Here is a 16,998-nt window from a genome sequence, read left to right as displayed (position 1 = left end):
ACTCCAGTCAAAGCACAGATAGTAGATGTAAAAGTACCAGAAATGACACTTATTAGTGGAACAAATGAGTACAGGCAAAATACAACCTGTGGGATAAATGGGTTATAAAAAACCAAACCAAACCAACCAAAAGACGTAATTACGGTTCCAATGTTTAAAAATGTAAACCTTTTGGGGCCATGGCATGGCTCGGCAGGTAAAGGGACCTGTGGTACAAGCCTGATGTTTTAATTTACAAATAAAAAATAATGGCTTTGCATTTTAAACTATGTAACATAATCTTACTAAATAGGAGAAGTCAGAAGACACAAAAGAAATAAATAAAAAGTATCCGGGCATTTTCTCAAGATAATAAAGTAAGTATTGAGAAAGTAATTTTCCCCCCTGAGACAGTGTTTGTCTGTGGAGCCCTGACTAAGTAGACCAGGATAGTTAAATTGACCTACATGCTTCTGCCTCCCAAGAACTGGGGATCAAAGACATGCAATACCACTGCCCAATGAGAAAGTTTCCATGTTTTGCTGTTACAGACTTTGTTTTCTTTTTAAAATTTTGTGAATTAAACTTTAAATTTTATTACTTATGTGATGGTTTGCATATGCTTGGCCCAGGGAGTGGCACTAGTAGAAGGTGTGGCCTTGTTGGAGGAAGTGTGTCACTCTGGGGATGGGCTTGGAGACAGTCCTCCTAGCTGCCTGAGGATGCTCAGTCTGTTCCTGGCTTCCTTTGGATGAAGATGTAGAACTCTCAGCTCCTCCTGCACCATGCCTACCTGGATGCCGCCATGCTTCTGCCTTGATACTGGACTGAACCTCCTGAACCTGTAAGCCAGCCTCAATTAAATGTTTTTATTTACAAGACTTGCCTTGGTCATGGTGTCTGTTCACAGTAATAAAACCCTGACTAAGACAGAAGTTGGTTCCAGGAACTGGGGTATTGCTGTGATAGGCCTGACCATGATTTTGTTTGGAAGAATGTGGATTTTGGGACTTTGGATTTAGAAAGCTGTGGAAGACTTTAAATGGGGCTTAATGGGCTATCCTAGTAAGAATATGGAAGACTTTGGTTTTTCTTTTTTCTTTCTTATTTATTTATTTGTTTATTTTAATATAGGGTTGCTCTGTGTAGTCTTAGCTGACCTGGAATTCAATTCTGTAGATCAGGCTGGCCTCAAACTCACAGAAATATGTCTGCCCCTGCCTTCCAAGTGTTGAGACTACAGGCGTGCACCATCACACCTGGCAAGTTTGGTCATTTTCAACAAAGGAGCAAGAAGGGTCTCTGACAAAAGAACACGTTTTCTGCACAGGAAATGGACACAACTCTGATTTCAGAATCAGGATATCTTTGCTATGTCCTTTTCAGCCATCAACTGATGGAAGAGTGGGAGATGTCATGCTTTAGTTGTAGAGAATTTTTTATTAAAAAAAAAAGTAAACATATGTATTCGGGGAGTGGTGGTAGAGGCTGTTATTTTCTGAGTTCTAGGCTATCTCAAACAAAAGATACCCATCCCTGGGAAGAGAAATGCTAGGTCAAATTTAACCATAATTAGCTGTTTCATCCTTTTTAAATTTAAAAAAGTTTTTTGAGATGGGCTTTACTCGCTGCCAGGCAGACCCTGAAATGACCATAGCTCCTGCTAACTCAAGATACACACTCCTCTTGTCTCAGCAGCTCAAATACTAAGATTATAGGTGCATACCTCCACATCCAGATTCCATACATGCTTATTTTTATTTTTTGTACATGCATGTGCATCATGTGTATGCACATGTGTTTGGGTGCATATGTTGTATGTAAGTAGAGGTAATAGGTTGGTGCTAGGCATCTTATTCACTTTCAGCTTTAGAGCCAGGGTCTCTTATTTGAGCCCACAAATTAACAAGAATTACTTTGAGTTCTAGAGATCTAAATTCATTCAGTCTTCACACTTGCACAGCAAAGGTTTTATCCACTGAGCCATCCTCTAACCCCTCAATCCATGTTTGCAAATGTGTTGTTACACTCACCGAAGCCAAGCATGGCACCTTATCAAGGTTAAAGAATTCATTAAAGTCAAATTCTCCTGGGGACTGCTCAGGTAGGATGACATCCCTTGGAACTTCCTGATCAGCAGAGGGCTCCTGGGCCAGAATGACTTCCACCTCATCCTCTTCAGCGACCCCTCCATTGCACTCCACTATGCCTAAAAACAAAACCAAGACAGAAACCACCTGTTCAAGTACACAGTCTAGTCTTACTCTGTGCCTGTAGCCATTCATTAATATACACGCAGAAGTCATACATGACTGTAAACAGACTTCATGCGTAGGTACTGCACTTCCTCATGTAGTACCTCTTCTCTGGGAAGTGGAAGAGAAAAAATCCTTGCTAACTACGCAGAACATTAACAGAGCAGGAAAAGGACCGTGGACCCAAGTTTTCTATAGTACAGTGGGTCTTCTTTAAAGAAAGAAAAAAGGAGATAGCTTGTGTGTGTGTGTGTTGTATGGCATTATGTGTACAGTTATCTAGAAGGCCAGAGAAGAGGGCGTTGGCTCCCTCTTGGAGAGTTAGTAATATATACATGTGTTTTTGAGCTGCTTGATGTAAGTACTAAGAACTGAATTTAAGCCTCTGAAGCTAAATTATTTGGCAATGTGTTTATTTGCATGTATCTGGTATCAATGTACATGGGCAATTTTTACTTGTCTATAAGGTTGGCTATAGTCCACTACCAATGTAAAGTTTGACTGTACCCTACCTTAAAAAAAATCTTTATTAAGTACACTGATCTCCTCAGTATATTAATTGCTGCCCTTTATAAAACACTGGTATTTATTACAGCAATTCTCTAGTGAGACACAGGCTGATAACCTGCTCTAATCAGCTCTGTCTTACTCTTCAAGGCCAGGAATATCTGAAATTCAGTAATGTCCACTTCCTTTAGTTTTAGGAAAAATATGACATAAAGAGAAAAAAATAAAACAAAAACAAAAACTGAAGTGCTTGAGCACATTTGCATGCGAGTGCGCGCGCGAGCACACACACACACACACACACACACACACACACACGCAGTTGAGCAGAATCTCCCAGCTGGGTGGTGTTGACACCCACTTTTAATCCAAGCACTTAGGTGGCAGAGGCAGGTAGATCTCTAAGGCTGAGGCCAACCTAGTCTACAGAACTAGTTTCAGGACAGCCCAGGCTACAGAGAAACCCTGTCTCAAACAACAACAACAACAAATCCACTCTCCCAAGTTACCTATGCATTCCTGGAAGCAGAAGATTATGTGCCCACATAAATTTAAAAGCCTACCACACTTAAAATATACAAAAACAGGCAAATATCAAAGAAAACAGAAAAGAACTACAATGTCTCCTTTATCCTCACTTTTAAATATATTTCATTAGCTTATTTCCAAGTTTGTTTTAACATCTTTGAAAGTTGACACTTTGGAATTGATACTAAAGCTCTAGTTAAGAGCTTTCCCATTACCTAATATTTGCCAAAACATACATATTTTTTTCGACTATACTGAAAATAAGTACCCAGTAGATCCTAAGTTTTTTCTTTTGTAAAATTTATTTTTATTTTATGTACGTACATTGGTGCTTTACCTACGTGTATGTCTATATGTGGGTGTTGGATCCCTTGGAACTAGAGTTACAGTTATCATGTGGGTGCTAGAAATTAAACTCAGGACCTCTAGAAGAGCAGCCTGTGATCTTAACCACTGAACCATCTCTCCAGCCTCAAGTCTGAGTCAAAAAAGATTTATTTATTATGGATGGTTGTGAGCCACCATGTGGTTGCTGGGAACTGAACTCAGGACCTCTGGAAGAACAGTCAGTGCTCTTAACCACTGAGACATCTCTCCAAACCCCAAGTCTGAGTTCTTACATTTCTTAATCATGATATGAGTATATCTAAAGATTTGGCAGGCAATGTCTTTACAAATAGATCCAAAAAGTAAAATAAAGTCAGGACACTAAAATCTTAACATTTGCTCTCTCGTGCTCTCTTGTCTTGCTGTCTCTCCTCTTGTTCTGTTCCCTCTCTCTCCCTCTCCTCTTCCCCCCATCTCCACATGCTCATGGTCAGCCTCTACTCCTCCTCCTTCTGCCTTTCTCTCAACTCCCCCGCACATGCCCTAAATAAGCTCTTATTTTATACAAAAACAAAAACAACAACACCAGACTTACCATTTACAAACTGACACCATCACTAACTGCAATTAAAGTAATCATCATGTCATTATTTCAAAACAAGTTCAAAATTGGTACTGACCTTCCTTCACAGAGGCAGTCCGCCGCCTTGTTCTTTTTCTCCCTTTGTGATCCTCCTCTAGAATCTTATCATCAAAGCCAGTCAGCTCTATGGTTTCAGACTGACTGGTGGGTCCAGCTGAAAACCATTCTGGTTCTTCCTCAGTGTATGAATCGTTTCTTCTACGCTCACCAAAGACACGTTTACTATCTCCAAACTCCCTCTGAAAAAGTAAAAAAGCTAAAGTGAACAACTGTAAAGTTCTAATGTGAGCACTGTAACCAGTCTTAGTGAATTAATGACAGAAGCTGAAATGGCTGTGCTGTGAATCTGAGGGCACCACCATTCTTGCACTGCCATCTGAGTTCTCCTTGTTTACTGTGAGTGGTCTGTAATTCCCAGCTTCTCAAAGTTAACTGAGGGTTGGGGTGGGAGTGAGTTAGAAGGATGCCATGCAGACTAGGCTAGGGCACCGACTGACAAGTGTGTGACCCCGTATTTGATTCTGTACCATCATGAGAGCAACAATAGAGAAATGCAGTACAAAGGAGGTGAGCATCAAATTTCCAAGTAATTGGGACTAGAGAGATGGCTCAGAGGTAAGGAGTACTGGCTGATCTTCCAGGTCCTGAGTTCAAGTCCCAGCAACCACATGGTGGCTCACAACCATCTGTAATAAGATCTGAAGCCCTCTTCAGGCAGACAGAATATTGTATATATACTAAATAATAAATCTTTTAAAAGAAATCCAAGTACTTGAGAACCAAGGGGGTTAGAGGACAAACCCTGAAACGCTTGTCCTTGTAGTCCCTCTCCCTGTCTCGGTCTCTCAAGTCCCGCAGGTCCTTATCACTAAGACGGTGATCCTTCTCAAAGGCCCGAGCAGAAATTATCCTTCCACTGCCAATCCTTCGTCCACCAAGCAGGCGAAGCCCATCACTGTCTTTCTCCAATGGACTGCCAGAGTGTCGGGAACTAACAGCAGCTGTCACATGGCAGCCACCTCCAAAGCTTCGTCTCTGTGGGCTGAGAACAACATCCAAGTCATCCTCTTTCACTCGCTCTCGTGGATCTGAAAAGATGCCAGAAAGAGAAAGGTAAATAAATAAGTAAACCAACATCTTAGATGCTATGTCTTTGGCTGGCAACTGGGCTTATCAAAAGACTCAGGGTAAAAAAACCTTATCATAGTGTATATATTCTATGGCCCCTGTGTGGAGGATACCTGTGTGTACAGGCTCTTTCCTTCCACAACATCCATCTTGGAAGACTAAACACAGGTCGTCAGTCTTAGCAACAAGTGCCTTTACCAATGAGATAGCTCTTTATAATTATTTTTTACATTAAAGTTTAAAATATTTTTCTTCGGAGAAACAAATGTATTTCATAATAAATGACTTTCAGTGATTAATCTTATTTTTTACATTATAAATTTGATTAATCTATTTTTTGCAAAGTATTCTTGAGGCACAGCAACAAGAATGTTATCCATTAAAGAAGCCTGGTAAGGAAAGTTTGCTTCATAATAAAAATTTTAAAGATTTATTTATTTGAGTACACTATAGCTGTTTTCAGACACACCAGAAGAAGGCATCTGATCCCATTACAGATGGTTGTGAGCCACCATGTGGTTGCTGGGATTTGAACTCATGACCTTTGGAAGAGCAGTCAGGGCTCTTAACCACTGAGCAATCTCTCCATCCTGTTTCAAATTTAAAACTGTTCTTTCAAGACACTACTTAGAAATTCAAGACTGGGAGAAAACATTTCAAAGCGCATTTCTCAAAGAAACACAAAACCACAGTGTATAGAAACTCAGTAATAGGGGGTTGGAGAGATAACTTATTGGTTAAGAGCATTGGCTGATCTTCCAAAGGACCCAGGTTCAATTCCTAGCACCCACATAGCAGCTCACTGTCTTTAATTTCAGTTTCAGAGGATCCAACATGCTCACACAGGCATACATGCAAGCAGAATTCCAAAGTACATAAAATAAAATAAATCATAAAATAATTAAAAACTGGGTTGGGGACTAAGCTCAGTGGTAAAGTACTTGCCTAGAAGTCCCTGGGTTTGGTAACAAAATAACAAAAGCCAAAAACAAACAAACAAACAAAAAACCTAACTAATTAAAAATGAACCAATGGCTGGAGAGGTTGCTCAGTGGTTAGTTAATCCTTTTTTCCAGAGGTCCTGAGTTCAATTCCCAGCACCACATAACCATGTAGTAGCCTACAAACATCTGTAACTGTAGTCCATAGGATCCAATGCCCTCTTCTGCTATGCCAATGCGCATACAGACAAAACACCATGCACATGAAATCCTTTCATCTTTCTTTTTGAGATAGGGTTTTTCTGTGTAGTCCTGGTTGTCCTAGAATTCCCTCTGCAGATCAGGCTGGCTCTGCCTCCCAAGAGTTGGGATTAAAGGTGTGTACCACCACTGCTCAGCTCCTTAAATAAATTTAAAATAAAATGTAAAAAACGAAAAGTGAGCTGAGCAGTGTAAAATGCCTATAAAGCCAGTACTTGGTAGGCTAAGGCAGGGACTGCTGAGTTTGAGGTCAATCTGAGCACACTGTAAGACCTGTCTTAAAAAACTCAAACAACAAAAAAGGATAAATGATTGAACAGACACCTCAGCAAAGATATGTGGATGGCACAATATAATGTGACAGCACTATGTACCACTAGGTGTCTATAATTAAGAAGACTAACGATTCCAAGTGCTACCAAGATATGGACCAAGTAGAACCTGAAAATACTGCCAACAGGAATATAAAATATCTAGCCATCTTAAAAATAAGAAGCTCAAAGATTGCTGGGACTTGAACTCAGAACCTCTGGAAGAGCAGCCATTGCACCTCTCCAGCCCTGGGGTGGTTTCTTAAAACATTGTATTTATGTACTCTTCATAATACTTCTAAGTATTCACTCACAAGGTCAATATTCCTATATCCATGCTCATACTGACAAATAATTCACAGCAACTTCTAAGTTGGTTAGAAACAACTCAAATTACTATTCACAGATAAATGAATATAATGATGAATTTATACAATAAAATATTAATGAACGATAAAAAGAAATGAACTACAAATTCAACAACATGATAAAGGCAGCAATTGTTCATGAGAGACTGACCCATAGGGATAAACGTTTGAGTCCAGCCTGGGCTAGAGAGTTTCCAGAAAATGTATGGAGACAATTCCAGTCACATACAATTTTAGGAGTATAAACTCATCTAGAAGGGCAGTTTATTTCTTGGAGGTATGAGAAGGGGTAAAAAGGAGACACTGAAACACTACAGCACTTATAGAACAAGAATGCCTATTATTTTGAGTGTAGTAATGGATTCATACAGATATGCATATCAGAACATCAAAGGTGTGTTTGTACGTAAGGGTTGTATATGTAAATTCAATTTCAATCAAGGTAAGAAAAGCATGTCACAATAAGAAGACCCACAGAGTCCGCTAACCTAAGACCATGCAAGAGCTGGACCTGGACCTCTACACATTTTTAAGAAATGTAGAGCTTGGTCCCTAACAAGTGAACTAGGGACTGTCTCCATCTCTGTTCCCTGCCATAGGATCCCCTACCTGGACTCCTTGGTTGGGTCTCAGTGGGAAAGGATGTGCCTAGTCCTACTGGGATTAGATGTCCCAGGATGGGTTGGTACCCAAGGGGAGCTCCACTTCTCTGAGAAGTAGGGACAATGGAGGATAGATTTGTAAGTATAGGACTGGGAAGAGAGAAAGGAGAGGAGCTGTGATATGTATGTATATGGTATGTAAAGGAATATATATTTAAAAAAGAAAAGTATGTCACAAACAGAAAAACTAACCTGAAGTAGAACCCAAGTTAAAAAAACAAAACAAAACAAAACAAAAAAAACAAAAAAACAAAAAAAAAAACAAAAAAAAACAAAAAACAAAAAAAAAACAAAGCCCTGCTTTAGGCTCTTTTAACAAGAAACAGCCTTTTGTCTTCTTTTAGTTATTTTTCAGTGTCTTACCATTCAAAGTCACAGAGATCTGCCTGCTTTCTACCTCCTGAGTGCTTGGATTAAAGACATGAATGACTAGCTCTCAACAAACAGCTCTTGCCAGAAGGTAAAACAGGGTCTCATTTAGACCAGTCTCTAACTCACTATATATAACTGAAGATGAGTTCAAACCTTCTGATTCTCCTGCTTTGACCTCCTGGGTACTCAGATTAGAAGCTTGAACTATCATGCCCAATTTATTCAGTGCTAGAAATTAAACCTAGGGCTTCATGTTTGCACAGTAGATGTGGTACTTTGAATATGCTAAGCCCAGGGAGTGGCACTATTTGAACCTGGGGCCTTGTTGGAGGAAGTATGTCACTGGGTGTGTGTGGCTTTAAGACCCTCCTCCTAACCACATGGGAACCAGTCTTCTCATGGACTTCTCAGTTCTTCCTGTACCATCCTTGCCTGGAAACTGTCATGCCCCTGCCTTGATGATAATGGACTGAACCTCTGAGCCTATAAGCCAGCCCCAATTAAACGCTGTCCTTACAAGAGTTGCCATGGTCATGGTGTCTGTTCACAGCAGTAAAACCATAACTAAGACAGGAGACAAGCACACTACCATTTGCACTATATCCCCAGCTGTCTTAGTTTCCTTTCCTGATGCTGTGATAAAAGGTACTGAACATCTTAAGGGAAAAGGGACTTATTCTGGCTCATATTTCAAGGATATGGTCCATAACAGTAAAAATGTCAAGGCAGCAACAGCTCCAAACAACTCACATTTAATGCATAATCAGGAAGCAGACATGGATAAACTTGTGCTCAGTTTCTCCATTTAATATAAATCCCCAGAGAACAGTCCTACCCACAGTTAAGACAGGTTTTCTCATATCAATCAGTTAACCTAATGAAGACAATCCCTCACAGGCAGGCACCAAGGCCATATAAGTCCTGTACGCATCACCCCAGCAAAGACAATGAACTTTATAATTCAAAAGCACATAGCCTAACTTGCCACTGTTACAGGAAGACCATTACTATGATTTAACTCTGCTCATTAAGAAAAATACAACTGGTAAATGAGTTTTCTGATAACATTTATATAAGTAAAACTTTAGGGGCTAAGAAAGAAACCAACAGCCAGGAGCACATTGCCCAAATCACACTATCCCTAATAAATTTACCTGCTATTCTTCGCACCAGAGAAGGTCGATCTGATTCTGGCTCTTTCTTTAGACTTTCCACGGGCGAGCTCCGCCCTGAAGCTGGGTAAAGAGAGGCATGCCACTTCTCAGGGTCCCAGACACCATCACTATAGGTTAGAGGAGAACATTAGTTAGGATTTGAAGATTTTTTTTTTTTTGCAGGTTTTCAAAAAGTGCTTCTTTAATTAAATACATGGGTGAAAGACCAGGCGGAATGGAGGAGAGGTGCCCCCTACAGAAAAAACAAATAAATCCCTTAGGACCCTAGTCCTGCCTGCCCTGCAGACATTACCCTTCAATGGTTAGACCCAAGTCCCAGTTATCAATCAGAACCTGAAGTTGGGGGTGAGGGGGAGGACACCAAGACAAACCTCTAGTTGTTTATGGAATTAAAGCAAGATCCATCCAAAAGACACAGAAAGAATGGGGCCCCAGCCCCCAACCCACACCCTGCAACTAAGGCATCTAATTTCTGTGGCCAAAGAGAAGGGGCAAATGGAAATACCTGGGAGGGGGAGCTGGCCCAGGACCCTTGCAGTCCAGGTCCAGAAGAAGGGTGACCTCCCTCCATGTAGGCTCAGGTAAAGGTAGCATTACCCAAAGCCTCCCTCACTGCATGATGGAAGGTTCTGGAACAAATGGGAATGCCAGTAACCTCCCACAGCCAACACAGGGCAGCTCAACTCGACTTTCTGTGTCCCCGAGTCCTTGGTGTGTGTGGGGGGTAAAGATTAATTCTAATAGGCCCTAATTTCTAAATTAATTTAGGTTACATGATAACCTTCATGGCTGCTTCAAAATAATTCAAGATAAAAGCAGAAACAGTTATTACTTGAGTATAGTTTGTTTCCGATAACCTAATATCAATAAAATTGTCTGTACACAAATAAAATTGTCAGTCCAAATACCCTAGGCTCTGTAAGAACTACAGTAACTTACACACAATGATCTTCCCCAAGTTCTGCAAAGGCGGCTTTAACTTTCTGACCAGAAGTACCTCCTAGAAAGTATAGTGTTTATTTTTCTAGAATTTTTTGTTGGTTTGGGTTTGTAGTCTCACTATATAGCCCGTTGGGACTGGAACTTACTATGTAGACCAGGCCGACTTCAGATTTATACTGATCCTTTTGTCCCTAACTACTGAGTGCTGGGATTAAAGGCATGCAGCACCATATTGGATTAAAATTTCAATGTGTAATTGCTGGCTTTTCCTAAGTAAGACAGCTCTTAAAATTCTTTTTTTCCCCTGTTTATTGGGGATTAGACCCACAGGCTCTCTACCTGCTTTACATCCTTAGCCATAAACACTGCTTAAACAAGTCAACAGTTCTCGAACCCTCACAACAGGGAAATACTCTGCACCTTCTATTCTAGGGTCTTTAGATTCAACAGGCCTTCTCAACAGCCTATATATAGGTTTTAAAGATCTATCTAGACAGAAGATGTAGCTTAATGATAAAAACACTAACCTAACATAGGTAAGGCCTTGGGTTCCACCCCCAGCACTAAGGGTGAGGGTTTGTGGCACAATGAACCAAGAAAATCAAACATGATACTTTATAAGTAAAAACAGAGGCCCACATGATATTTAAGAACCTAAGATTGCCAGGCATGATAGCCCATACCTTTTTCCTCAGCACTTGGGAGGCAGAGGCAAGCAAATCTATGTAGTTTAAGGCCAGTATATGATTTACAAATCAAATTCCAGGACAGCCAGGGCTGTGTAAAAATATCTTGTCTCAAAAACAAAAACCCCACAACAGCAAAAAAGAAATTACTAAGGTAAGCTTAAGAAATATAATAGAGAATTATTGTACAGTTTCAGATCATTTTTAGCTAGCTTCTTCAAACCAAAGCCCTTTCTTTGCTTTTTCTTAAGGAACCTAAAACACAGTAAGGCTAATCTGAACAGCTCTATGATAAAGGGCTCAGAGTCCTCCATCAACCTCCCTGAAGCACAATCTTAAAGAAGTGAAATCACAGCAAGAACCACAGGGTCTGGGGAAGAAGCCCTGGCATGAAGACTTTTGGGTTTAATCTGCTCTGTGACTGGGTCATTCTGTAGTTAGTTTCAGTACTGGTTAGCTGGTTGCCATACTAATTACTCTTGGAAAAACCTTCCTCAGTCATAGTACTCCTAAAACATTAACTTTCCAACAATGGAATTCTTTACATTTAAGTACATTTTTATTTACTTAGATTTTTTTTCTACATTTTATTTTATATGTATGCATATGAGCTCAGGTGTCCACATCTGACAGGGGTGTCAGATGCCCTTGAGGCTGGAGTTGACAGGCTGTGATCCACCTGGTGTGGGTGCTAAGAACTCAACCTCATCCACTGAAAAAGCTTAACTGTGGAGCCATCACTCTTGTCCCAGTTGTTTTTTTAAGGTTTATTCATTCCTGCGTATGTGAGTACACCACAGCCGTCCTCAGACACACCAGAAGAGGGCAGCAGATCTCACCACAGATGCTTGTGATCCACCATGTATGTGGTCACTAGGAACTGAACTCAGGACCTCTGGAAGAGCAGCCAGCGCTTTCAACCACTGAGCCATCTCGTCCCAATTCTTAACAGTAACATTCATACCTGTCATATTTTTCAGAGAGGCATGATGGCCTCTGTTTGGAGTATGGACGTTCTTTTATATCCAAGAGCTCCTCCTAAAAAGAGAAATCACATGAAAAATTTGAACTACATTTCTCAGGCCACATACTTCCAGTTTATTTCCCTTCTGTATGTCTACTTTATAAACACTTATATAAAACTTTTTGGGAGGGAGGGCAGAGGGAGATTGAGACAAGTTCTCAAGACTGGCCTTGAACTAATAATGTTCAGCCTCTGCTTCCTGAGTGCTGAGATCACAGGTGTGGCTTTCACAGGATTCTTACAATTTGGACTTAAAATTTCAAAAGGACTACAATTGGATCAGGGGATTTATAAGACACCCAAATAAGATTATCTTTATGACTGGGATTAAAGACATGTACCACTACACCCAATTCAAGGGTTCTTAATTCATGAATATCCTTAAATATTTTGGTGCCCAAACAGTCCTAGATTTTTGTTAGTGGGAACTTCAAGTGGGCTATGTGTCCAGAGCTTTGGTGAAACAGTCACTGTCTTCTACAGGGTATAACAGTACACATCTGGAACCCAGCACTCATGAGGCTAAGAGGCGTTTCAGGCCAGCCTAGGTTACATGATGAGACCAAGTCCAAAAGTAATAAATAAATGAGCAACATTGTCTTTCTGGTTTATCTTGTGTCTACCCTGACTCACTCTGGAAGTTCCCTGAAGTGTGCAATGGTAATGAAAGTTCTGGTTATTCCCTCATTTGCTTGTAATGTTAAGTCCTTTCATCAGAATCACAAAGTATGTCCATCCATATATGTATCCATAAATATACATACCTGCTTATATAAATGACTAGGCACAAACTTTATTACCGCTTTCTCATTAGAACACAATCATTTATAGAAAACAAATTACATTGCTATTAACTTTTTTATGAATACAATTCTCCAAATGCTTTGCAGAATATTGTATGCCCCACTACTAAGTGACCACTGCAAGACATCTTCTCAGTTCTGAAAGACAATGCATGATGTTTCTTAAATCTCAGGCTAAAAATGAAAGGCAGCTTTGCTCTCCCAGCCCACAGTAATCATTGCACACAAGAAACTCCATGAGGGCGGGAGAGATGGCTCAGCCATTAAGAGCACTGGCTGCTCTTCCAGAGGTCCCGAGTTCAATTCTCAGCAACCACACGGTAGCTCACAACCATCTGTAATGGGATCCAATGCCCTTTTCTGGTGTATCTGAAGACAGCCAGTGTACTCACATACGTCAAATAAATGAATTAAAACAACAACAACAACAACACCACACACACACACACACACACAAAATGAATTCATTAAGTGTCTTATGTGTGATGCCTCCAAATGTTCTCGGGACAGCAAATTGACCTATGACCAGCAAACACTGTAGTCTTAAAATCAGGCTATGTGGTGAGAATGACAGCATATACCTGCTATCCTAGCACTCAGGAGGCAGAGGTAGGATGAATACAAAATAGCATGAATTTTACACAGTGAGATGTCTCAAAACCTGACTAACCATGCAGATGACAACAAACCACCATGGTGTCATCATACCTCTATCACACAGGCATTTGAGTGTGATCCACCTATAAATTATTGATTTTTTTTTGTTTTGGTTTGCTTTTCTGAGACATGTTTTATTGTGTAGCTTTGGCTGTCCTGAAACTCATTATGTAAAATAAACCAAGCTGGCCTCCAACTCACAAAGATCCACTACCTTTTGCTCCTGAGTAGGAGATTAAAGGCTTGTCCCACCAGGCACAACTTAAGTTACTTTTGTCCACGTCCCCACCTCCACCCCACCCCCATGGTTTCTCTGCATAATCCTTGTGGTCCTGGAACTCCACAGACCGAGCTGGCTTTGAACTCAGAGATCCGCCTGCCTCTGCCTTCCGAGGGCTATGCCACCACTGTCCACCCAGGAGAAACTCTTCTTGAGATCTAGAGGTTCTAGCTTTCTGGGGTTTTTTTTTTTTTTGAGCAGATGGCTTAGAACACAGCTCAGTAACAGAGCACCTGCCTAACATTCAAACACCCCAGTGCTCAATCCCTAGTACAAAAAAAAAAAAAAAAAAAAAAAAAAACAAAAAAGCAAAAAAAGCAAACAAAAAAACCCTCAAAAAAAAAAAAAAAACCAAAACCTCAAATTTCCAGTAGAAATGGAAAGAAATTTAGAAAATACAAAACTGTAATTTTTGCTACTAGAGTTCAAAGACTATTACAATCCTCCTCCCCAAAAGCTGAACTGAGAACCTACTTAACTATTAAACCAAAGACAATATACCTCACACTTAAATGCATTTTGTCAACAAACCCCAAACCAAAAAAAAAAAAAAAAAAAAAAAAAAAAAACAAAAAACAATAGAGGGAATCTAGTTTATAATGCTTTTCCCCAGGAGATAGAGAACTTAATAATAATGATAATCCACAAACACATAAGAGAATGGATCTGGTGATGCATACTTGTAATCTACTCATTGGGCTCATTGGGTAAAGGCTAATTTCAATCCCTGGTACCTACACAGTAAAAGGGGAACCGATTTCCATATAATCCTCTTTGGTTTCTATAGATATAGATGCAAGCATGTACATTTTTTTAAAAAGAGAGAAACAAGGAGCCAAAGAAGTAATTATAACACTAAATGTAATATACTATCCTCAAAACAATCCTCAAGTTCAGTATTAGTTTTAAGAAAATGTGTTGGGGGCTAGAGAAATGGCTGCATGTTAAAGAGTTCTTACAGGGGTCCTGAGTTCATTTCCCAGCAACCTCATGGTGGCTCACAACCATCTATAATGGGATACGATGCCCTCTTTTGGTGTGTCTGAAGACAGGTGCAGTGTACTCGTATACATAAAATAAACAAATCTTTATTTAAAAAATGTGTTGGGAATTAGGTGGGGGTGGGAAAGGGAGAGAGGTAAAGTGGGGGGATGGGGGAAGCACTCAGAAGGCAAAGGCAGGTAGATTTCTCTTGAGTTCAAGGCTAGCCTGCCTGGTCTACAGAGTGGATTCCAGGGCAGTTAATGCCACACAGAGAAACCCTGTCTCAAAACCAACAAAGAAAGTGACAAAAAGCCAATAGAGCAAATGAACTGAAGGGCATATGACAAGCCTCTGTGTATACAAAAATTAACTAAAAATTTAACCAAAGAACAAGGGCTGTAGCTCACATTTTTTGTTTGGCCAGCATGTGGAGAAACTATAGACAGAAAATATAAAAATGGTGTGGCTGCTGTGGAATACATTTGCAATTCCTCAAAAAAGTTAAACAACATCAAATAATCCCACTCCTCAGTAGATACAAAAAAATAAGTAAAAACACTCTATCCCAAAATGTAGACACAGATGCTTACAGTGGCAGCTCATAACAGTCAAAGAATAGCAATCCACATGTCTATTAATGAGTACACAAAATGTGGTATCACTCAATAAGATATTACTTAGCAATCAAAGCACAAAATTACCATACACAAAATGGAATGCAGCAGAAAATTAGGTAACAGGAAATAAAAAGTTCAAACTGAGCTTGCAGAACTGAAGACCATTATACTAACTGAAGTAAGACAAAGTAAAGTCTACAATTCCATATACATAAAGTGTTCTGATTGGAAAAAATCTACACTGATAAAGTAGATCAATGGTTACTAGGAAGTGAGGGGACAGTAACTGTAACAGAAGAGTTAGTTTGGGACGAAAGTGATCTGAAGTGCACAGCATGACAACTGTACGACTGTGCTTTCACTAGAAACAGCTGAATAGATTTCACACTTTAAAAACAGTGAATTATAGCAAAATTTAAAGTTTATTTAAAACAATCAGGGGATGGGATAGCAAAAAGCCCAGATTTACACGAATTAAAAAACAAAAAAAAACAAAAAAAAAAAAGGAGAGGCTGGAGAGATGGCTCAGTGGTTAAGAGCACTGGCTGCTCTTCTAGAGGTTCTGAGTTCAATTCCCAGCAACCACATGGTGGCTCACAACCATCTGTAATGAGATCTGATGCCCTCTGCTGGTATGAATCATATCTGCACACAGAACACTCAAACATAACAATTTTAAAAAAAGAGAAAGGAAGGAAAGAAAAAGAGGTGTCAGGCATAATTAAGACACCGAAGCCAGATTCCTGGAGCTCACTGACTGGCCTGCCCGCCTGATATACTCCATTTGGTACAGGACAAATAAGGCAGATCACAATTGAGATCACACACAGACTCACAAATAATTGTGGTTATAACCACAAACATCTCATCTTGAGAAATGGCTAGCTAGTTTTGTGGCCTCAAGGAGTATGAGATACCCCTATCCAAATCCTGTTGACTATGTGCTTTACTATTTGTGTAGTGAGTATTCACTTTCAAAACAACTCTGATGGACCTCAGAGATTACAAATTAATGCTGGAGGCCTGGTGGTACACAACTTTAAAGTTAACACTCAGAGGCAAAGAGAATCTCTGGTGTGTTTGAGACCAGCCTGTTCTACACAGCTAGTTCCACACTAGCCAGGGTTACACTATGAGACTGTGTCAGGAAAATAACAACATACAAACAAACAAAAAAGTAGGGCAATGGTGGTGCGCACACATTTAATTCCAGCACTTGGGAAAAAGAGGCCAGCCTGGTCTACAGAGGGAGTTCTAGGACAACCAGGGCTATACAGAGAAACCCTGTCTTGAAACAAACAAACAAACAAGCAAAGAAAACTGAATAATTAGTGTTCTTAGGCTTGGGGTATAATAGAACTCCTGCATGAGAGAGGCCTTGGACTTTTATCCTCGATACCATGAAAGGACAATAAAGTAATGTAGCTGGGCAAAGTTACACAGTTTTGATCCCAACACTATGTCTTTGAGTTTAAGCCAGCCTGGTCTACATAGACTGTCTCACAAAAACAAAAATCCAAAAACAGAAGAGAAGTTAATGCTTTAAGT

At 40.0% G+C, this 16,998-nt stretch overlaps 1 protein-coding gene across 2 annotated transcripts in view; it reads right to left on the bottom strand.

The window, feature by feature from the left end:
* EIF4ENIF1 (eukaryotic translation initiation factor 4E nuclear import factor 1) overlaps positions 1-16,998 on the bottom strand; it is a 43,173-nt gene that overhangs the window by 18,165 nt on the left and 8,010 nt on the right. For both annotated transcript variants that reach the window (XM_080936220.1, XM_080936221.1), the window contains exons 3-7: positions 12,050-12,123; positions 9,437-9,564; positions 5,041-5,327; positions 4,277-4,478; positions 2,013-2,188 (exon numbers count right to left, since the gene is read on the bottom strand). In XM_080936220.1, the coding sequence (XP_080792346.1) occupies positions 2,013-2,188; positions 4,277-4,478; positions 5,041-5,327; positions 9,437-9,564; positions 12,050-12,123 (867 nt within the window). The remainder of the gene's footprint in view (positions 1-2,012; positions 2,189-4,276; positions 4,479-5,040; positions 5,328-9,436; positions 9,565-12,049; positions 12,124-16,998) is intronic.

This window comes from Micromys minutus (genome assembly GCF_963924665.1).
Source record: "Micromys minutus genome assembly, chromosome: 1".
Lineage (NCBI taxonomy): Eukaryota > Metazoa > Chordata > Mammalia > Rodentia > Muridae > Micromys > Micromys minutus.
The sequence above is the reverse complement of the archived record's forward strand: the minus strand, read 5'-3'. Positions and strand labels throughout refer to the sequence as shown.